The sequence below is a fragment of the Colius striatus genome, chromosome Z (assembly GCF_028858725.1).
Source record: "Colius striatus isolate bColStr4 chromosome Z, bColStr4.1.hap1, whole genome shotgun sequence".
Taxonomy (NCBI): Eukaryota; Metazoa; Chordata; class Aves; order Coliiformes; family Coliidae; genus Colius; species Colius striatus.
The window spans coordinates 66961434-66983177 of record NC_084790.1 but is presented as its reverse complement, the minus strand read 5'-3'; the positions used below and the strand labels follow the sequence as shown (position 1 = coordinate 66983177).

Below are 21744 nucleotides of genomic sequence, written 5' to 3'. Positions count from 1 at the left end.
TCAACTGCTGGAGGTACAAAATGTGCCTGTATGACCTGCAAAGTCATTCAGTGAGGGATTGAAACCAAAAACTTAAAAAAAGGGAGATGTTCTTCATTTGGAAAGAGTGGAAGATGAGACTGGCCCGGGGCACTGTTCAACAATACAGAGACTGCGTGCCAATGACACAGGCTATGTGGGTCTGGGATGTATCGTGCAGCACGTTTTCATTAGAGGCTGGGAAATACCTCTGATCCAAGAACAGGCGAAATCTTATTTGGAAAATACTGCTCACAGTCCTAGTGATATCTGCATCAGAAAGAGACACAGAAATTGCTATTTTACACAGTGAGAATCATGGGAGAGAGCTACTGTGAGGAGACGAAAAATGAAGACCCTTTTCTCCCAACTGTGTGCTTTTTTTCAACCCTTCAAAACAGTCTGGGAGCAGTACTTTTCTTAAACAGACTTGAGATACAAAGGCTAGAAAGGGAGGAGAATACTGTGAACAAGTAGGTCTACACTAGTCATGAATTAATTCAGGTTGCTGCTGAAAAAGAAAATTTGCACACACTTAAGACAGCAAGTGGTCGAGCAGCCTTTTGGGGAAAGCAAGATCACTTTGATGGAAGGGGCTGTGTGACTGGACAGAAATGATCCAGGAGTTAGAAATGCAGGTTTCAGTGACACAGACTGCTGCTGTCCAATTTTGTGGTGTACCGAAGGCATTTGAGAAGAAAACAGTCAACATTTTGTAGGCTGCCCCATATTAATTTATGTAGCTGAAGTCTTCAGTATTTGTGTTGGTCACCTTGCATTTTTGTTTTCCTTCTTGCTGTATAAACTGGCTTTGGGTCAGCGCAAATTTCCATCCTGCTCTGAGGCACTGAGAACAGGTGACAGGGCTAGATGTGTTCTGAGGGGCATCATCAAACCTGAGTGATGCCACAGGCATGTGCACTCATAGTGCTATACAGTTTGCCAGCTCAGAAGGTAATTCTCACTGAGACAGACTAATGTGGGTTGCTGTCACCTGCTGTTGTGTGCCGGGTGTGACTGACTTCCTAAGAACTCTCAGGAATTTTTGACAAACACGATTTATTTTTAGAGGCTTAGGGCACTATTGATCCCTTTGACATCTCCTCCTCTTTTTCTCTGGCAGACTGGGATTTTTATGGGGTTTGGTGCCTCACATAGAAGGCGATAAAGTGTTAATGAGTGTTGGGATTTTCCATGAGGCTTGAGGAGGTCTGTGTTTCTTGTAGCTCCTCCTCCCCTTAACCCCTTCTGCATGGCTTCCTGCAAGAGTGGAAAGCTTGGGCTTCGTCCAACACTATGTGCTGTGCTCTCTTTAAATAGCAAATCATGGTACAAAATATGCAGAACATTTTAAAGAGAAATCGTGTCTTTGGACTTCACACTGAGACACATCTTCTTGGGTTCTTCTGCCCCATCTGTGGCACACATGGAGGAAACTAGTTTGTGACTTATGAACCTTTCTGTGTCTATGGGGACGGCTGGGCCTAAAAGAAGATGGAAACCTCACTAATAGCCTCAGTCTTTCAAAAGGTCTTTGCACAGTTTGTACAAGTGGAGGAGAGGACTCCTTATTTTCTTTGCTGTTGCTTGCGCTGCTGCATAAAGGCAAGTAAGTTATACAATAGCTAAGTAGGGATTACACAACTGAACTCCATAGATCTAAATCAGAAACAGAGTCTCTATCCTGCACTGGACAAACATAAAAATGTGGAAGGGTGAAATTCTGGTCCTAATGAAGTTAATGGCATGGCTCTTGCTTACTCCAGTGAGATCACAGTTTCTTCCAAAATCTTGGCTCAAGTCTGTATTTGGCTGACCAGGCTGGATGTTTAAAACATATTCCTGTAAAGTTTTTCCAAGTACTGGGATAAGATGACCTTTTTTTTTTTTTTTTTGGTAAGCTTTTTGCTTATGATAAACACTGAAAAGTATTTTAAGATGAAGTACTGAGCAAGCACTTGCAAACCTGAACTGGAAGCCTAAAAAAGGCCTGATACACTATCTCATAGTGAAAGAACAAATATTAGCAAAGTAGTTGTTCCCATGCTTCAGTGTCAATACTTTAAGCCACTGAAAGCTGATGCTGAGTCATACTACTTGGGTATCAGAGGAAAAGATGGAAAACCCTGACCTGTGGAGGATGAGAGTCCAAGCAACAAAAAGCAGACAGCAACAAAACAAATAAAAGCCCCTTATGAACCTGAGACCTAAGCTCTGCAAGCAAACAACTTTGTGAAATGATCCACTGTACTACAAGGACTGCAGTGCAGTGGAGTGTCGCTAAGCTGTTTGGCACACAGACCAAACTAATTACTTGACAGTTGTTTTAGTTTGGCCTGGGGTGGACAGCAGTGCTGGGGAAGAAAAGCATTTTCTTCACATCTCTGGGCTCATCTGGTCTGACTATTGAAAACTATTGCTATTACACTGAACGCTAACATGTACACCATGGCTCCCTCCATTACAAGATTCCTGTCTGATGAAAAAGAAGGGGAAAAAAATGGAGGAGAAAAAGGAAAGCTTGTGCAATCAGGGCCCCACATCACATGTATTCCCAGTCCAAGGGCTATTTCTCTTCCTCTCTTCCCTGAAGTGTCTCTTAATGATGGAGCTGATTCAACAGCAGAATGTCATTAACAATCTAAAAGTGAACAATGACTGGCAATATTATCTCAGAAATAAGCTATAAATTATCATCTTGGGCAAACCTAACATCCTCACCAGGTGGTAGGATCCCAAAAAATGATTCCAATGTATTAATAAACAAATATCCTGAACTATTTCTTGCAGGGTTTTTTCAAGCTGTGTAAAGCCTTTCAACAAGCATCAGATAAAGCTGTAAAGCTTGGGAAAGAATTGCTTCTCTGTATGTAAGCCTAGGCAGTTAAAAAGAATTAGCCTGCTATAAACAAGTAGGCATGGTAGGTCAGTTAGTCCCATCCCAATGACATCACTGACAGTTTCACCATTCAGGCCTACCATGGATATAATTCTCCAGGCAACCTGGAAAGTCATCATAGCCTTCACTGTTTCATGACCAGCTTCTGACCAGCCCACATATGGTCTGAGCAGGGCAGGCTGTAACATCACAGGCTTAACTGTAACTTCCAGTTTTTATCACTGTGAAATATGATGGCACATCAGGCTCTGGCTCTGCCCCTCCTCTACACCAGCTAGAAGCCAACTGGAATGCGAGGAGCCAGATAAATGGACCTTGTTTTTCTCACTGTGTAGAACAGGCAACTACCCAACTTTAACTTTTGTAGCCATCTATCATAATGCAAGCTTACACCATCAAATTGGATGGAGCCATGCTACTTTACATCTTCATTCACCCCTGCTGACATTTGTCTACCTCCTTCTCCCTTTAGTCACATTCATATCTTTTACTAAAATCTGTTCCTTTGCTGCCTTACTTATTTCCTCTCTTATGCCCATGACTGCATTCTCTTCATGCTACTTCTTCTTTATTTGCCTTTGTTACACCTTGGGCCTACAGATTCTCCCTTGGCCTAAAGAAGAAGAGTAATTAAGAGGGAGAGAAGGAGCAAAGAAGAGAGTGATTCAGCATAAAAGGCAGTGAGAAATGCAGTGTTCCCCTTGAACAAGGTCCTTTGAGAGATACCCATGGTCTATCTGGATTACCCAGGTCACGGGTCTTGTTCTAAATTTGTGCTTCATTGGGGAGAAGCTTTGTTTGAGAATTCGTGCGTAAGACTCAAGGATTAAACCCAGAGGTGCAGCAGCAGGTAAGACAATGCCTGAGTCAGTACACTATCACATACCTGTGCCAGGCCTCAGTTGCTGCCAGGAACCCTGTATGATTATTTAGCTTTCATCACTTTTAGCAGGTAGTTTACCTGCAGCAGGGAGTTGCTATTTTTTCCAAATATAAGCAGAGCATTTACTGTTAAAAAATGCTGCCTCTCCCTGCCAAGGCCTTTGCAAACACTTGCTGTTAAGCATGAACATTCACTCTTAAGTGTAATGACGAATATGGTAAACATATCCAGCCACACTGAAGTACTGAGAAGCGATAGGCCTCCAGTCCCAAGTATGGCTCATACTTCAAATGCAAAATCAAGAAACTCTGACCTTTGGTGCCCACTGGTGCCCTCATAAACACATGCAGAGGCAATTATTACCATTCTGTATCCTTTTCCAAGAGATTGAAGTGCCAAATTTCCAAAACAAAAAAATATAAGAGGATCTGGGTCATATGTTTACTAAGTACTAGATTTGCCTTTTGAAAGAAAAGACCAAGAACAGAGTAGACTGTTACTTCTCATCTGTCAAGTGAAACAACATTCCAGAATAATTCCTGTTTGTAGCTTTCTCTGCCCTGTCCAGCCTCAGCCAGACACATAAACAACGTACTGATGCTCCCACAAGCTGACAGACTCCTTTATGGACACAGAAGACCAAGCTGGGTGGCTAAAGAAGAAATCTTCGTTTTATCTTTAAGGAACTCACTGGCAACAAGTCATATGAGAGGCAGATACAGAAAATGTGATTAAAGAAAATGAGTGGCTTATCTTAAAGTATGAAGTGTAGGGTTTATAAACTAACAGCTTGATCATGGATTGCCTTCCCCAAGCCACAAACACCTGATAGCTTCAGTTCCAACCATGAAACTACAAACATGGTAGCAAACAGCAAATGCCATCAACTGCATGACTTGTAACACAGTACAAAGACAACATCGACAACAGTAATTCATGGGCATAGCCCTGTTCGTCCTAGTGATCCTAGAAGCCCTTCGCAAACTTCAGGGATCATTTTATAACAATCAAGCTCAGGGAAAACAGTCTAGGCCAGGAATAACAAGCATTATGAACTACTCTTACCCACCACAAATCAACTCTTAATATATATACAGTAGGGCTAAAGATCTGGCTTAAGGCGGGAAAAGCTTCCTGTTGGTCTTTCAGGTGTGGAGCATGTAACAATTTCTCACCTAGCCTCTTCTGTGTAAAATAACTGGTCCAGGGTGGCCATCCAGTACTTAGACTTCCTGTAGGAAACTGAAACATTATGCAATACCTTGAAGTTTCAACTTCCTTTTGTTTCACTGATATATAAGGACATATTTTAATAACTTCAAGTGTTGGGCTAAATTTGATTGCCCACTGTTACTTTTTATCACTCTGTCTTATTCACTAAAGGCAGGCTTATAAACACTTTTCTGTGATTTATTATAACAACATAAAGCCAAGATATATAAACAATAGGGCATGCCAATCTTACTCTGATCAACTCTTCAAATTTCCCAAAACTTTTACACTCAAAACCAGGTTCTTATATGCCAGCTTCTGAATTACCTGACAGGCAGACGGTTGAGTGTAAAAGCAGAACAGCCACATGAATGTGAGTAGGTGACTCACTAAGACCTAGGTTATTGCCAATTACAGTAGTTCACTCACCCTATAGTAGTCAGTGCTGTACACATCTCGAGACATCCCAAAATCCCCGATCTTCACCAGTAGGTTCTCACCAACCAGACAATTCCGAGTAGCAAGATCTCGATGCACAAAGTGCTGTGATGCCAGGTAAACCATGCCAGCTGCAATCTGCTGGGCGATGTGAAGCATCTGGGATTGGGTCAAATCAGCAGGACGGTTGCCTTCTGCCATCAAGACTGCATCTGGTCCATGTGCCCTGCACCAAAATCCAAGATGATTAAGTGACTGTAAGCTGGAGAAATGAGAGGCATTAGAGAGCCTAAAACCACACAACTGACTCTCAAATACAATAACAAAAAGGGCTACAAATTAATTGATGAAACAGAGGGAAAATTTGTATCTTGTATCTTCCTTCAATTGTATGAGAGACAGGTAGTGTGAACAGCATTACACAACAGGTGATATATTATTCACAGAAATAAGGCACACATGTTCATAATTACATCCTTCTGTCTGATACCACAACTTTTCTCCTGTTCTGCCCCATCTTCCCCTGTTCCACCTCATATTCCCCTGTTCTACCTCACAATCATGTCAAGAGAAAGGCTGGCAAATGTAGCTGTTTGGTAACTGAGCAAAACCTTATCACTCTGTAACAGTGAAAGGCAAGGAAGTGGCATGCTTAGCATCACTTCAATGACTGGAGTTCCTTGATTTCGGGGTGGGGGGTGGGGTGGCGTGTGTGGGGGGAAGGGCCATCAACTCTTCCATCTTTTCTTAAAGAAGAAAGAGCTAACATCCTTCTGACATGTCACCTAAGAAACCAAGGCAGCAGTGTTAGAATCACACTTCTAGTTTCCTATCCAAATGCACAGCCAAAAACCATTTTTGCTAATTTCATCACCAAAGGTAAGTCCTGCCTGAGACAGGAATTCTTAACAATAGGAAGATGTCACAAAACACACACTGTTTGGAATAACTAAACAGCTTCAGACATATGAGCTACTGAGGAACTTGCAAGTCCCTAAGGTGTAATAATCAACCGATTAATGAGAAACTCATATAAACTCTAGCAGAAGCAGAGCCATTCTGCATTTGGAAAGCTCAGCAAAGGACCAGAACACAAGTGCTTTATCCATCTTTACCATGTTAGCTTTGGTATACATGTATAACATTCTAGTATCTTGAAGATACAGATACATACATTCCTACTCATGTTTTAACAGGAAGCTCTACTAGCTAATCTGTACCAAACAGGTGAGGTCATCTGGCAAGCTCTCCTCATTAGACACACCTTCTAATAGTCTGAATATATCTTTCCATGCATTCCTCTGTTTTCAGAAGCCTGTTTTATTCCATTCCTGCAGAATAGTCTTTCTAAGAGACCACCTCCCATCTTCCATTCTCTCTCTTTTTTTTTAAATATTCTAGAACCGATTTTTATTTTTTCTCAAAAGTCCTTCAGAGTTTCAGTTTCACCTTTCTAATCAATAGAAGTGAGGCTTTAATTTGTCCCTAGGGAGAAGGTGCAGGAGTTTGAAAAAGAGTTGCAAATTAATCCAAATAGATGAGATCAAACCTGACGTTATCTATTAGGAATATGACATTAAAATTACCCCAAGGGAAGAACTTCATGAGCTAAGTGACAGATGTGAGAAAGAAATGAAGCTTTCTGCCACAGGGTACATACAGGCAGATACTAAACTGGTCTGGGTTGTGAAGAAATAAACAGAAGGATGTGAAATCTCCAACCAAGGTTCCTAGGGAGATTCCTATTGAAGTCCTCCCTCTACTTTTTCATTGTGCGGACTTTTAAATGACTGCCCTCAGACACAAAGCTCCGAGCTGCTAAATTAGAGAACTCTTCATTTGCTAGCTTCCTTGGGGTCACTGTCTGTCTCTAATGAAATTTTTTATTATTCTTAACATTCCTTCCAACTTGCTTGTCCTCTTGGTGCTGCCTGTAAATGAGGTGGTCCTCAGAGTACTGCAACAGCCAGGAATGTTGGCAGAGATTTCTGTGGATCCACATGGCAGGCACGACTTTTAGGCTTTAGTCCTAGATCAGGAATAGTTTCTAGCTACGTGCAGAAGAGCAAGGCTCATTTTCGGTGAAATTTCGGGCTCATTTTTCACCGGCAGCCTTTGGTGGCGCTGCAGGGTAAAAAATAGAGTCTCTTACAGCCCACGTACAGCTAACCTCTGATCTGCAGTCCCAGCTGCAGCAAATGCGAGAGGAATGACAAATTGGAGCTCAGATTTAACAGCTTGTCCCAGCATAATCATTTTATGTTCTAAAGACAAGGGTTGACTAATAATTAAAAAACCAGAGCAGACCTCAAGTAGAAAATACACTGTCTGCTAAACTACCTTTCCATACAACAATCAGAGTTAATGAGGTAAGAAAAGACCAAACAAAAAGAATCAAACAATAAGTATTTCTTATGAAATATGAAATGATTTTGTATCAGCTGCTAATCTGGCCTCTTCTAATGGAAATTCAGCATTCTGGAAAAGTACAGGGATGGCATCCTAGGAAATTGCCGTTCCCCTCCTGATCTAGAGTGGAGTTCCAAGCAGGCAAATGTAAATCTCCTGAGATGGCTCAGACAATATACTTTAATCCTCTGTCAGAGAGACAATCAGCCTAGAGAAAGTAGTGTTTGCATCCCCAGTTCAAGCCCCTGTCTCCCTGCCAAACCTAGCAGGCCTGACAACAAGGGACGATACTAGTTGATGTCACTTGCATTTATGCTGTGGCTATTTGTTGAGCAGAGATCAGAAAGACAGCAAATTCATTTCACATAGACTATAAAAAATGCACAAGCAGCAACACAAGCAGTCACTATCCATTGCAGCCAGACAGAAAATTTGAAAACACTTAAAGGGACATTAGTTCTGACTGTTGTACAGCTTTGTTACCAATACCTTTCCAAAACAGTGGTACCTCTAGTCATCTTCATCAGGAGAGATCTCAGTACATTGAAGTACATTTGTGATATCCTTTGATGAAGATGACATAGAAGACCTTGAAAAAGAGTCTCTTATGTAAATGAGTTTTTTACAAAGAAGCAAAAGCTGTCTCTTAATTGCTTATTTTTATGTCAACGAGTGCAGGCTAGTGGAAATGGCACATACAGAAAGCTGCTGTTCATAACTTCCTCGTTCATGAGTTACCTATTACTGTGACCCTTAGGTATCATCTATTTATTTATGACTGCATTACTGTCAAATTTAAATTTCTGAGGCACACTCTTGAACAGATTTATTTCATAAAGCCCTAATCCAGACCCCAAGATGTGGCATTTTCCATTGCACTGAAGTTTCCATGGCTCATAGCTTTCTTGCTTCAGATTAATGGCAGTCTTTCCAAAACACTGAGAGGAGGGAAGAGAAAAGGGGTTAGATTTTGAAAGCTCTTAGACGCTTACAGACAGTGATAGGTGTTGAGTGGGATCTTCCCAAGTGCTACCAGAAAGCCTGCAAGAAAATGACTCCTACTGCAAGATTTATAACCAAACACTTCAGAATACACCAAAATGTATTGGAAACAATATTTCTTTGGTTTTCATTCCTTTGGTGCAAAAAGTGCATAAGGCTTGAGTTAATGGTTCTTCCAAGCAGGCAAAGAAACAATGAGCCCCACATCCCAGTAGAGAAGATGGGACTTGCACAGATTTGCAGTACCAGGTGTTAGCATTTTCCAGAGGTAGTACGTTAAGCACCAGTAATATCTACCTTGTCTACCTATTTCTGGCTCAGAAGCACAACATGTGTCATGGATTTACCTGAGGAATTTGTTAAGATCTCCATGCTTCATATACTCAAAGACCATGATGAGTGGATCACCCTCAACACAGACGCCATAGAACTTGACGATGTGCTCATGTTGCAGATTGGTCAGCAGCTCTGCCTCACGGTGGAAGTCTTTGCGAGCATTGTCGCTGGCATCCTTCAGTGTCTAGTGGAGAAAACAAAGACTTAATGAAGGGAATATGTTCACAGGAAGTAGTGAACACGTGGGGTGGCACTGTAAGGGTAAGACAAGGACACTCTACTGCATAAAGGATGAAGGAAGAATTTTCTTAATAACTGTTTTAGAAATGCAGATGTGAAGTTTAAGAGCAATCAAATAACAGCAGTACAATTTTCATTCTCCTGCCACATTCTCCTTCTCCACCCCAAACAACAATCCTTCTTGTAAGAGGATGCAGGAATACTCATGATCTTAATGTGTCCAGTGTTTTCCAAAAAAAAACAAGTCAACTGATCTTAGCCAAAAAATATACTAGTACACAACTGGTTCATATCCTTTCACATTTAACAAGCAAACTCTAGTATCTCTTTAACCTTTCTTGTAAGTTCTTTAAACTCTTGTTGCTGACTGGGAATGTACATGTATTCTTTATGTGTTACAATGGTGCTGTGGCTGATGTTGGCCCCTAAGGTGTGCTGTGCATTAGGTAGATTTGTACAAGTGTATGTCTATGGACTAGAACTTAATAACTTAAGACTTCATAGCCAGAAAGAACTTTGAAATTCAGTGTATTTACTCACATGCCTAAGATTAAGCATATATATAAGTTGAGGATCGGTCCTAAATTGACAGAGAGGAGGTAAATGAAGATCAGAATTGTGAGATGTCAATTTTTCTCACCCTCTTTTATTTGTACAGCTATAAACTCTTGCTTATTTTCATTTTGAAGGAGATATCTCAATACTGGATAAACGGGAGATTTAAATGTTGTATAATGAAATAATGCTAATTTTACTGTCACACATAGGCAGTTTCAGATCTCTTCTTAAGAGCTGCACTTCTGGAGCAAGGAAATACTTTCATGCATGAGCAAAAGCGAATTCTGACACCAATTAAATGAAGAATAATTATAATTGGGAATAAATCGCTACTAGGCTCTACCTTCAAAAGGTACAGTGATTGCACTATACTCTGTACCTCTGGATTTTAACTACATCTAGACTTAATACAAAAGAAGATGAGAGAAAAAAGTAGCGCAATCATTCTGCTGCAGTATAGTCAAGGTTTGTGTGAAGAAGGGATTAATGATCACTGTTGTAAAAAACACTTGCTTTATTTGTGAAACTGCAACCACAGGTCTTGAAAAATGAACAGCTACAATAATAAGGATCAGATGGGTGGTCAAGGACCAGGGCAAACTGGGTAGCCATCTACCAAGTTCAGGGGCTTTTCCATGTGGATTTCAGGCGCTATGTATCCTAGAGGCAATAGAAACTACTTATGCCACAGACGTTCATTCCCTGAGAGACCCATTTATGAAACTTCTGTGCCTTCAAGCCCAGAACCCTTCTTCCACAGGTTTCACCCATAACGATGCAACAAGGATACTGCGTCACTAAAACATCACATGTCATGACATATTAGTATTCACAGGTCTATGATCTAAGGTGGCTATCAAACAGGCTCCCCACTATGTTCCCCACACAATCCCATCTGAACCGAGTGAGGACTGATATTGAAACGTCTTCCAATGCTTTGTGACTCTGGGATGATGCTTTAATGAAATTCCTGGGAACAATTCTATTGTCACTTGAGTTTCCTCTGGTGGCTTTTTGTATAAAGCAACTGGGCTATAATTCTTCTCAACAACTGAATTAGAAAAACTATTCATATAATAAACATTTTTAAATAATAACAACCTGGAAAAAAAATTGACAGATGCATAGCCTGATACTTTTTCCAGCAGGCTCTTACCCTGGAAAGAGCTGACAGCTCTGCCCTGTAAGGATGGAACATCGTATACTTCAGAAGATGCTTTTTATCTCACAAAAACAGCAAAATTATCACATGACAGAGCAGTTGCCATGGCAATTACACATTTTCTGTCAAACAGCAAAATGCAGAAAGGTCTATAACCCAAGTAAAACTCAGGCAGGGTTTCTAGTAGGAAGGGGCAACTTGATTTTCTGTCACCCACCATTGCAACCCCCCTTTCATTACTTCAGGCAGCGCACAGAACAGAAACAGTGCATGGGAGATAGATGACAGGCAGACAAGGACAAGACTGGAAAGTGAAAAAATTCATACATACATACAATTTACATAGAAATTACATTGACTAAGACATTTAGCTTGTTTTCAGTACAAGAGAAAAAAAAAAAAGAAAATAAAATTGTAAGAGCATAAAGAAAGAAGACATATTCATAATTATTATCATTACTGACAAGTACACCAAAGCTCTGCATATAAAGCATTCCCATCTGCTGACAGGAGTTTGTCACCAGTAGGAACTGAGAAACAACCACATGTACTTTCCAACCACCCAGGCCAGCAGCAAAAAAGGAGGGACATGCTCCCATGGGCAACAGAGACCTCCTGTCTGTTACACGAGCTTCACATCGGCCAAACTCATCCTTCTAACAGCTGGACTGTCCCCCATGCTTATTCTCATTTACAGGTCCTTGTCCAGGTATTCACGTACCATCTGGTCTCTGCAGATCTGTGCTTTGTAGCAAATATTAACTGACAGTTCCTTAGTCCACCTCAGCACTGCATTTACAGTGCATTTACAAGTAGATCAGAGCAAGAGCAGGGGGATGTAGCTCACACCAACACCAGTATGACATGGTAAAGAAACACTCACAACATCTGTCCTGTATGTTGCTACTGCTCCCCATAACCATACAAGAGCTCAGTAGTGTGTTTTGACTGGGGTGGTTTTGACCTTTCTCTGAACTGAAGACACAGGAGTTGGTGAATCTGCCTCCAAGCCTCCCAAGGGAGCCAGAGGCAGCTGCTAACCTGTGCCCTGACAGTCATCCTCACGTCCAACTCCAGCCAGGTTCAACTAGTGCAAGGCTACGCCTGGGGATCCAACTATAAGGAGATAGTACTGATCCAGGCCTGAACAACCACTGTGACATGGCAAAGTGGCCCCCATGTAAACAGTAACTTTTCTTTCTTCTACCCTCTGTTCTCTTGAAGCACCTGCAGCCTGGGGAGAAGGCTAGCACAACCTGCCTGCAACCCATGGACAGTATTTCTCTCAGTGCTCCCTCCAAGAAGTCTCATGGTCAAAACATTTAAACAGATTGTCTTCTCCTTTGGGGTGCAAATGCTCAAGCACTTTGGGTTGTTTATGCTAAGCCTGATTTTCTATCTTCCCAGATTTTTCTAGGCCTCTTAGCTGCTAAACTTTGCTGCAGCAATATCTGCATTCCAGATACTCTCCATCTGAAAAGGAGAAGGATGTTGTTTATTCAGAGTGATGCTCAGGGCCAGCACAAACCACACAGCTTCCCAGTAACCAACAGGCCTCAGCAAAACAGTGGGGACCAGTAGCCATTCACATCCACCCTGCGCAGGTGAGGCCATGCCTGCCAAAATACCCTGGGCACCACCTTACCCCTCACCATGTACATACTCCTACTGTCCTCACCCAATCTCTTTCACAGAGACAGACATGTTGGAGTTTTACTCACATCGGTGAAGCTCCCTAAAGACCTCACCATGTGCTGGGAGGAGGTGCCCCTCCTCTGCTGGCACCAGATCTGCTCTTCTAAGACCAAAAAATATGAAAAATGACATGTTTTCACTGCCAAACCCTGTGCCCAGCACTGGGGTCCAGACACAGACTTCTGGCTAGATCTCTGAACATCAGTAAGGTCCCACCCCTTTGCCTCCACTGTGAATGGAGGATACCTGTGGTGTACCATGGTATCATGGTGAAACAAAGAAGCAACGGGCAATTAATTCCTCAGTTATATGGGGATCAATTCAATGGCACAGGTCACCAAAAAAATAACTCTTTGACAGCAGCCAGTCTCACCTTCAACAGCCAAAGTGAGAAACACAAAATGGGCATAAATTGTCCCTGAGAGTAATTCTTCCCACAGCTGCCTGCAAGGTCCTCGTCAAGGACATTAACAAAGAGTGGATTTGGTATATACATATATAAAAAAAAGTATGACAACTGGTACAGAAAACTGATAATTTTGTCATCTAAATCGATGGAGACATCTCTCCTTTTAAAGGCTGAATGCTCTTCTTTGTGAATTACACCGAGAAAGAGCAGCAGAGAATGAGTATGGTGCAGCATTTAACAGAAGTGCTAGGCTCCATTTGGTCAGGACTTTCAAAGGGAGCAAGTGAATGGAAAGACTTTTATTTTGCTATCAAGTAGTTCCCTGAAGTGATAGAGGAAAGGCAATTTCCACTCTAGCTTCACGAAAACACAATAGAAAATTCATTCAGATCTAGTTTTGTCATCTCATATCTCTTGCTTTCTCCTGTCTATGATATATCCTTTCAGGGCTTAATTTTTTTCTCACTAGTCAATGTGACTGAACATCTCTCAGGTATTAAAAAGCTTGTAACCTTGTCAAACACCCAAAACCTGCTATTTTTGATGGAGCAAGAAAGTACTCTGCAAGTCTACCTTCCTTTCATGTTCCCTCACTGCCAGATCCAAAGCTCTATTTCTTGTTTCCAAACTCCAAAAGATAACTACTCTATTTATTTTACTGTATGGGTTGATCCAAAATGTACACATGGTTGCCTAATTATGCCTGGTCAGGTGAAATTACTTTCTGATCCTTAAGCACAGCTCAGATCCTAACTATGTATTCCCTCTGCATTTAATAAGATACATCATATTCAGAACACCTCAGTCAGCTTTTGGCAGAACACTACAGATAGAGATAAAAGATTGTTGTCAGGGAGATTCTGCAAACTAATCTTCAAAGTGTAGTTTCACCAATATTGTTTTCTAGTGTACATCCATAGCCAAGGTCAACAACCAACCCCAACCTTTCCATTTTGGGGGATTAAAAGGCCTGATGAAGCAGGTTTGGTGTTCAAGCTCTGAGATCAAGCTGAAAATCTTTTTATTCCTTGGAAGGTTCCCAACATACCATGCAGTCTGTGCTCTTGCAAGAAAACCAAGCACAGCACTCTCCCATCCCCATTTTTTTTTTGGTCCCTCCCCCTACTCGCCAAAAACATGAGAACTATTTCATTATGGCTGTTTTCAGATAGTTTCCCCCTTCTCTGGACTGTATTTTAGGAGAGTTGACTGGAACTGTATGATTAAGAACCACTTCTCCAGGTCTGATATACCATGACTTCTGGATTTCTACACAGAAAGTGTTTAAAGGCACACGAGAATATTATACATGTCATATATTATAACATTCCTGGCAGCTATGTTAATGACAATTAACCTCAGATAACTTCAGTGGTTGACTAACAGTGTGGCACAATCCTGAAAAAGAAAGGCCTTCTATGACTAGTAGTTATAGATTACTTTTTTAGGCACATATGTATGTCACATGTATTTTTAGCTACCTAGACATTATTTTTCACTAATTATATTTTCCATAGATCATTTAAGATTTTGCCCTTATGTGACAGAGTCTGTTTCTCTCCTCCTTTTCATCATGAAATTCAGTTCTCATTTTTTAATCCACAGCAAGATCAAATATTGCATTATCTTAACATTCCATTAGCCCCATGAATCCTTCCATGTATATCAGGGCAGTTACACTGGGCTACACGACAGGAAAACATGATCATTTGCAAATAAAGTTACATTAGTTGCAATGAAGAATTAACAATGGAAATGTAGATTCTTTTACCTTCACTGCCACCAAGATCTTGTCCTGCTCGGGAGAGAGGTTATAGCACTCTGCCAGAAAGACTTTCCCAAAGGCTCCTTCTCCCAGTTCTCTTTTGAGAACGATATTGTGGCGCTTGATGTGCTGCACAACTGTGAAGAGAAAACAAAATGGCGATCAGAAGTGAGCTGCAAGGCCAGGATGGGATGGGGGGTCCATGGTCACAGCCACACGTAAACAGGTTGCCTGTAGAGTGGGGCACATGTCGTGGAAGGAATCAAAGTGATGTGTCATTCATTACTGATTTGTCCAAGAAGGCTAAGTTAATAGATTTATATTTGGAGAGTAGAATATTTGCTGGAGAAGAAGACGTGGAATTAAGAAATACTTGGGAAATGGCTGTTCATCATCACAGTAGGATGACTGCTACAAAGCATACACAACAGCCAGTGTAGTTTCTTTTAAAATGTTAAGACAAAAAAATCAGAAAACAAACTAAACCTTTCTCCCACCACTTCCATTTTTGTACCTTTAACAATAGTTGAACTCTCTTGTCCAAAGTCAGAGTTTTAAAGCTAACCTAATCCAAGAAAACAAAATGTGCCCCTTTCACTCTCTGGTTCTCCTACCACTTTTTCAACTGCTTTCCCTCTCTGTATTACACTGTAGTTACAGGAAGATGGAAATTTTGTTCTCACAAACATGATTTACAGTATTGCTCTGAAGTAAAAGAAATAAAAGATGGACAAAGGTTTTAGTCAGCATAGCAGATGGAGCCTTAGTTGAAATGCTGCCGAGAAACAATTGATTCACACATAGTCCTTGACCATTTTTGTTCAATTTATTTTATGCTCTCCTTTCAGCATGAGCTACCATTAAAATATTTAATATTTAAAAGACTGTACCAAATTTTGTAGGATACATTATCAATTTGCAATATTCAAGCTAAATAAAGCAGCTATAATGGCAGTTTAACTGGCCAGCTCAACAGGGTTGACAGCTTGTGCTCCTGAAATTGTACAAAACGATCCACATGTACTGATAAGTTTAACCTCAGTGCATTCAACTGCTTTTGCAAGCACTGAAATTTAACCCTGCCTGGACAAAGCCTATTTGCAACTTAAATCCTAAACACAATGAAGTAAATAGTAGTGTACAGGCATCAGGCTGGCTTCTGCAAAGGCATGAATCCCACCTTGGCTGCCTAACTGCAGGAAACAGGACACTGCCAAGAATTTAGGATATGTTCAGATGCAGACCAATCCCTGCCCCCATACTTGCAAACACACCTGTTCCAAACAGGGCAACAAACACAGAAACCACCTTGCCTCTGTTACTAAGAGATGGAAAATAGAGAGCTGCTGGTAATAGTGGTGGAAAGAAATGGCACAGCCAGTCGCCTTTGCTGTCACCAGCATTTGAAGAAAAAGTCCATGGCCTCCGAGAGAAAAATACATGCACCTCACACCCTGAGCCTATAGTAACATAACTAGTCTGAGTACACTGTATATAAACACACTTGGTATTTATGTGCGTGCATGTGAGGAGAGTCTGGTACTGGAGGGGCCTAGGAGAGTGAGAAACGTTCTCAGGCACCTCTGTCATGAGTCTGCCAGGGGGGCAGTGCACCTGACAAGCAGACCACCAGATCCAGCCGGCAGCTGCCAAGAGGCCCTGAACCAGCACACAAGCAGGCCTACCATGCCCTGGGAGCAGAGCGAGGAAAGACATCTTCTCCCCATGCCACATCAGACCTAGGCTTGCTCCTGTCACCACCCCTGGGGGCTGCAGGCAGGGTACTGCCCATTCTTCCTCTGAGGCTAGGTCTCTGCAGAAGCTACATGTCCAACTAAAAGCTGAGTATACCTGAAATGAGACTGCAGGGTACCAATTTTTTTTCACTCTTGTCAAACTCTAGCCTAGTATAAGATCTTTCAAGTTGGTGCATTTTTTTCAAGGAGATGCATTTATATGGGTATGCTTTGTATGTCCAGCTAGCTGAGCATTTCCCCTGCAGTCAGTAGGAATTCACTTCTTATTTTCATTTTCTCCTCAGCTCTGGCTTCTCAAGAAAAGTACAACATGCAGTCATCACACGACAGGCCTGAAACAAAACACATCCTTTCCCTGCAGACACAAGTTAACTGGCATCCTTCACCTCTGCTAATGCTGGTCACAAGGCAGGCGTGCAGAGAAGACTGCTGCCTGGCACATCTCCTGACTTGTGCTTTAAAACACACTTGCTAACTGCCCCTGTCTGCTTCTCTTTAGTAGAAAGAGAATTCTTCTCTTTCCCTCTGCTTGACCACATATCACCAGAAGGATGTCTCTCTTTTCTAGAGAGAGGAGTTCAGCTCCACATTACCAGTGTTACCATCTTGTAACATCTGCAATGCCCATGGGCCAGGAGTTGGACTGAGATACTACCCTACTGAGGTCTGCAGCAAAACTCAAGCACAGGCAGTTTTTCACTTGGTTCTCTCCACATTTGCCAAAGATGTGGTGATGAAAATGGCTAACTCTCTGAATTTTGTGTGAATTCAGCACACTCCCAGTGTTGGCACTAGCAGTGGGAAGTATTTTTGTAAAGTTCCTGGAGGACCTCACAATAGAGCAGAGATAAATAAAAACCATATAAAATACTACTCTGTAGTATACTTAAAGCTGCTGCTAAATGCTCTTATATAAACCAAGCATTTGAATAAACCACCTATCCTATACACCAATCTGTCAAAATCAAAACATGGCAGGCCACAGAAAAGATCTGTGCAGAATGTGTTTGCAACCTGTCATGCTTTAACCATCCCTGTTACCTTTCTTAGCTGTACCAAGTTACTAAACAAATAAAAAATGTCAGTAAATGTGACTAAATGGCCTAAGATTAAACATAAGAACAATGTAAGTAAATCATAAATGATGTGATGGAAATAGGAGCTAAGGAAAAAATCCATTCAGCACACTCAGGGCCCCAGTCATAATGACACCATTTTCAGTGGGAGGAGATTTCAGCAGTAGATAACACTGAAAAATTCAAGTCAGAATCTGCTTTCAGTTAATATCAGGATAAATCCTATTATCTCTGTTGAAGACCAGGAGATTATCCTTGATTTACATGGAAGAAACAAAGCAGAATTTGGCCAAAGAAGTGGCATAACTGAATTAACACAGGAGTGGTCTCATAACAGTTGTCTCGCAGGCAAAGGTACACAAGTACTCAAAAGCAGGCAATGCACTTGGCTCCTTTTGACTCCAAATAGTGATTGCCTTTGAGCTGCCACTTGCATATCATCCCTCGTTTAAAAGACCTTGTCTGATTACTGTAAAAAATATATTGCAGTCATTTAAAAGGTAAGTCAAGTTGAAAATATGATATGCGACCAAGCAAATTAAACAAAGGTAAATGTTGAAAAGAGGCTATCATGTCAAATGACAGCCACACAGCTGTGCCCACAGAAACAGGCGACTCCAACAGATGACTGCTGGAAATCAGGTGGAAACAGGGAGCACAACTGCAGAAAAGGGCTCTTTCCTGACCTCAAGGTCTCAGAGACATCCCACCAACAGAGTTGAACTTCTAGGTATTTCACTCATTAACAGCACGCTGCACTGGAAACGGCGTATCAAAGCCTTATCCTGCAAACACTTATCTGCAGGCATGGGATTGCACTTCCCAGGTAACCTACCTTTGAGGCAGAAGACAGAGGGTCACACCATGCCCTGGAGAGGATCTCAGCAAAACAGGCAACTCAGGAACACCTTACCACTTTAAATTCACTAAGTTGGACGTGACTGATTCCAGACATGGTCAGCAGGACACTCAGCAGTATAAACTACTAAAATCTTTCCACATGTAATTAAAAAATGAAATGCTGTGACAGTGAAAGCCTTTTCCCCTTGGTCACAAACAAAAAGGTCTGAAATTGATTGCACATGTGACCATTACACCACCTAAACTGACTTTCTACAGAGCACGAAGCATAGTATTGAGTTAAATGACTTGTCCTTGGCAAAAGGCTGTCTCCAGAAAGTGGCTATGCCAGTCTTGATTCCAAAGTCTGAACTAGTCACTTGCCCTAATATGTAATAATTTTCATTGCTAACAAAAATGCATGCCTTTTTTTCTCATCTATTAATTTTTAGCTTCTCTGGTTCGCATCTCCCACCCTTGGGTTTCAGGAGACTTTCTCTGGTAGTTTGAGCAGCCTTTTAACGTATGGTATTAAATACACATAATCTACGCTCTTCTTGCTCTTCTTGGTAAAGCAAAGTGATGAAAGGTCCTTCCAGGAAATCACTTCCTCCAGTTCACCAGTCATTTTCATGACTCTTCTCTGGAAAAAAAAATTCATCTGCCTTTTAAAATAAGTTGTTTCTGGTTGTTTTTACCAACAGGAAGCCACATTCTTTTATCACTCTCCACAAGGTTGAGATAAAAACACAAAATCAGCTCTTTATAGCTCTGCTTGTCCAGAGATCACACTAGTCCTTTTAAGGTTGGGTTTCCTAAGGAGCATTAAAATGATATAGTTGTGTGGTATGCATGAACATGTCTCATCTTGAACACCTCACTCAATTATGAAATCACAAATGCTGTAGGTTTCAGATGTGTTCTTGTACGCCTTATGAGAACAGCAGAGCAGAGGAGAGGCTGCAACACAGACTCACCGCTTGCTGGACAGTAAAAGCCACAGCAGACAGGCTCCATCACCACTGCTCCCTGAACTACCAACACTAGAAGACCCTCTTGTATTGCATGCCCACTTAAATAATTTGCTGAGTCTGCTTTCTAGAATACTATTTAAAATTTTGCTAGCGCTATACATGTGGAACAGTCCTGATGAAACTTGTGGTGCCAGTACTTTGAGTACGTGGATCTTCAAGATGCCAAGTAAGCAGGTAAGATAATATTATACACATATTTAGAATTGTGTAAAAAAAAAAGCAGATGGCTTGTGATATGAGGTACAGCAGGGAGACATTTTTCATGTTTCTTCATTTCTTCTACCATTTCTCTTGCCATGGTGAAGAATCAACCATTTCTGAGATCTTGCTAGAATATACAGGTGTAAATGATTGGCTTATTATTCAGATAGCATATCAAATTTATATAGCATTTGTCATTCACATAAAAGGAGGAGTGACATTTCAGAGAGATCCCATAGCAGCAGGATACAAAATCACTACAATCACCAGACAGCAAGTCTAGCCCAGTGGCCATGAGATTCTGCAGTAGCAGTATCTCTACAGTCTGCATGCTATTGCCAGAGTAGGTATTTTGGCACACTGATATATCTACTCTCTAACACAGCAATAAAAGGAAAAACCCACCACCTTTTTTTTTTTTTTTAAAGCTTTTAAACTGTCAGTGTTGCCTGGATGCAGAAATAGGCCAGCTCAGTTCTGAGAGTTTCTTTCTGATTATTTGATGCATTTACCCTGTATGACATTCATTACTTCCTATTACCTGTATATTTTCATGTAGTGTTACTGTCGTTTGATTTTACCATACAGCAGCAACAAATTTTCATGCAAGGCTGGTGCTTAGCTGCTATAGGCACAAACAAGCAGTGTGTTTTCATATATACAGTCTACAGCTGGGAATCAGATCACACCTCTCCTTCACAGAGAAGGAAAACAAGCCAACAGAAAGCCTGCTCCTCAGGTATTCTGCTCTAAATGAAAGATGCTGGTACAGGCTACAGAAAACCAAGTACAGAGGATTCATGGAGGAACTAGGTCAGAAAGGCACTTGAGCCTTGTCACATTACTTGTACAAGTATGGCTTCTGAATCACTTTGTATTTTGTTTTCTTTCCTTGAAAAAGAGCAGTTTAATTCAACAGTTGTAAAAATACCTGAGAGGCCATCAGTGATTTGCCATATTTTTCAAAGGCACCAGACCCCAAGTGGGCCTTGAGAAGACATAATGGCCAAGTTGAATAGGCAGTGGTCTTTCTGGAAGTACTGCTGACATTTATGAAAGGCAAACCTGTGAGTACTCACAGGATTGGTCTAATTATCAAGGACTTCCTATCTGCGACAAATCTGTGATTGCTGCAGCTTAACCTTTCAGTTGCTTCATTTACATCCTAAATTGTCACAGGATCTACACTTTAAACCCCAAAGTTTCCATTGTGTTGGCTGAGAATTAGGCTTCTCCTTGTGACACTGTGCTGCAGCTCCTAGGAGGGTGCTCAGTCCTCCTCAACTTGCCCGTAGAGCCAGCTGCACCACATCTCTTGCTCCATGTACTCATTTTTCTGTAGCTGGTGTAGCTCTTTGACATTAACTCAAGTGTGTGTTGTCTTTTAGAGCTAGTCTTTGATTTCTGGTGAGCTATTTTGTCTTACTCTTTTGTTACAGTAATTGGTTTGTTTTACTTGGCCATGGTCCTTCAGTTTGGCTACAGTTAGGCATATTGTCATACTTGATTAGATACTTATAATCAAATAAGAACTACTTAATAATAAATTATATTAACAATGCTATAATTGTTTTAAATGCATGAGCCTTATGAGCTAAATTCACCCTTCAGGAAAACAAGGATAATGAAGTGTCAGTTTTCCAAGGCAAGAATTTGCCTTTGCTTACAAAAACTATGGTAAGCACGGCCCTCAAGCCTTAGCAACCTGAAACTGTTCTTTATTTCAATTATAAATATACATTAAATACTATGTGATAAAACAATTGGGATACATCAGAACAACTGAAACCTAAATTTGGTGCTCTATGTT

The 21744-nt window shown here is 41.2% G+C and overlaps 1 protein-coding gene across 1 annotated transcript in view; it reads right to left on the bottom strand.

Annotated features, from left to right (window-relative positions):
• NTRK2 (neurotrophic receptor tyrosine kinase 2) overlaps positions 1–21744 on the bottom strand; it is a 210387-nt gene that overhangs the window by 35175 nt on the left and 153468 nt on the right. Inside the window, exons 13-15 of the mRNA XM_062017810.1 lie at positions 15033–15163; positions 9209–9381; positions 5442–5676 (exon numbers count right to left, since the gene is read on the bottom strand). Coding sequence (XP_061873794.1) covers positions 5442–5676; positions 9209–9381; positions 15033–15163 — 539 coding nt within the window. The remainder of the gene's footprint in view (positions 1–5441; positions 5677–9208; positions 9382–15032; positions 15164–21744) is intronic.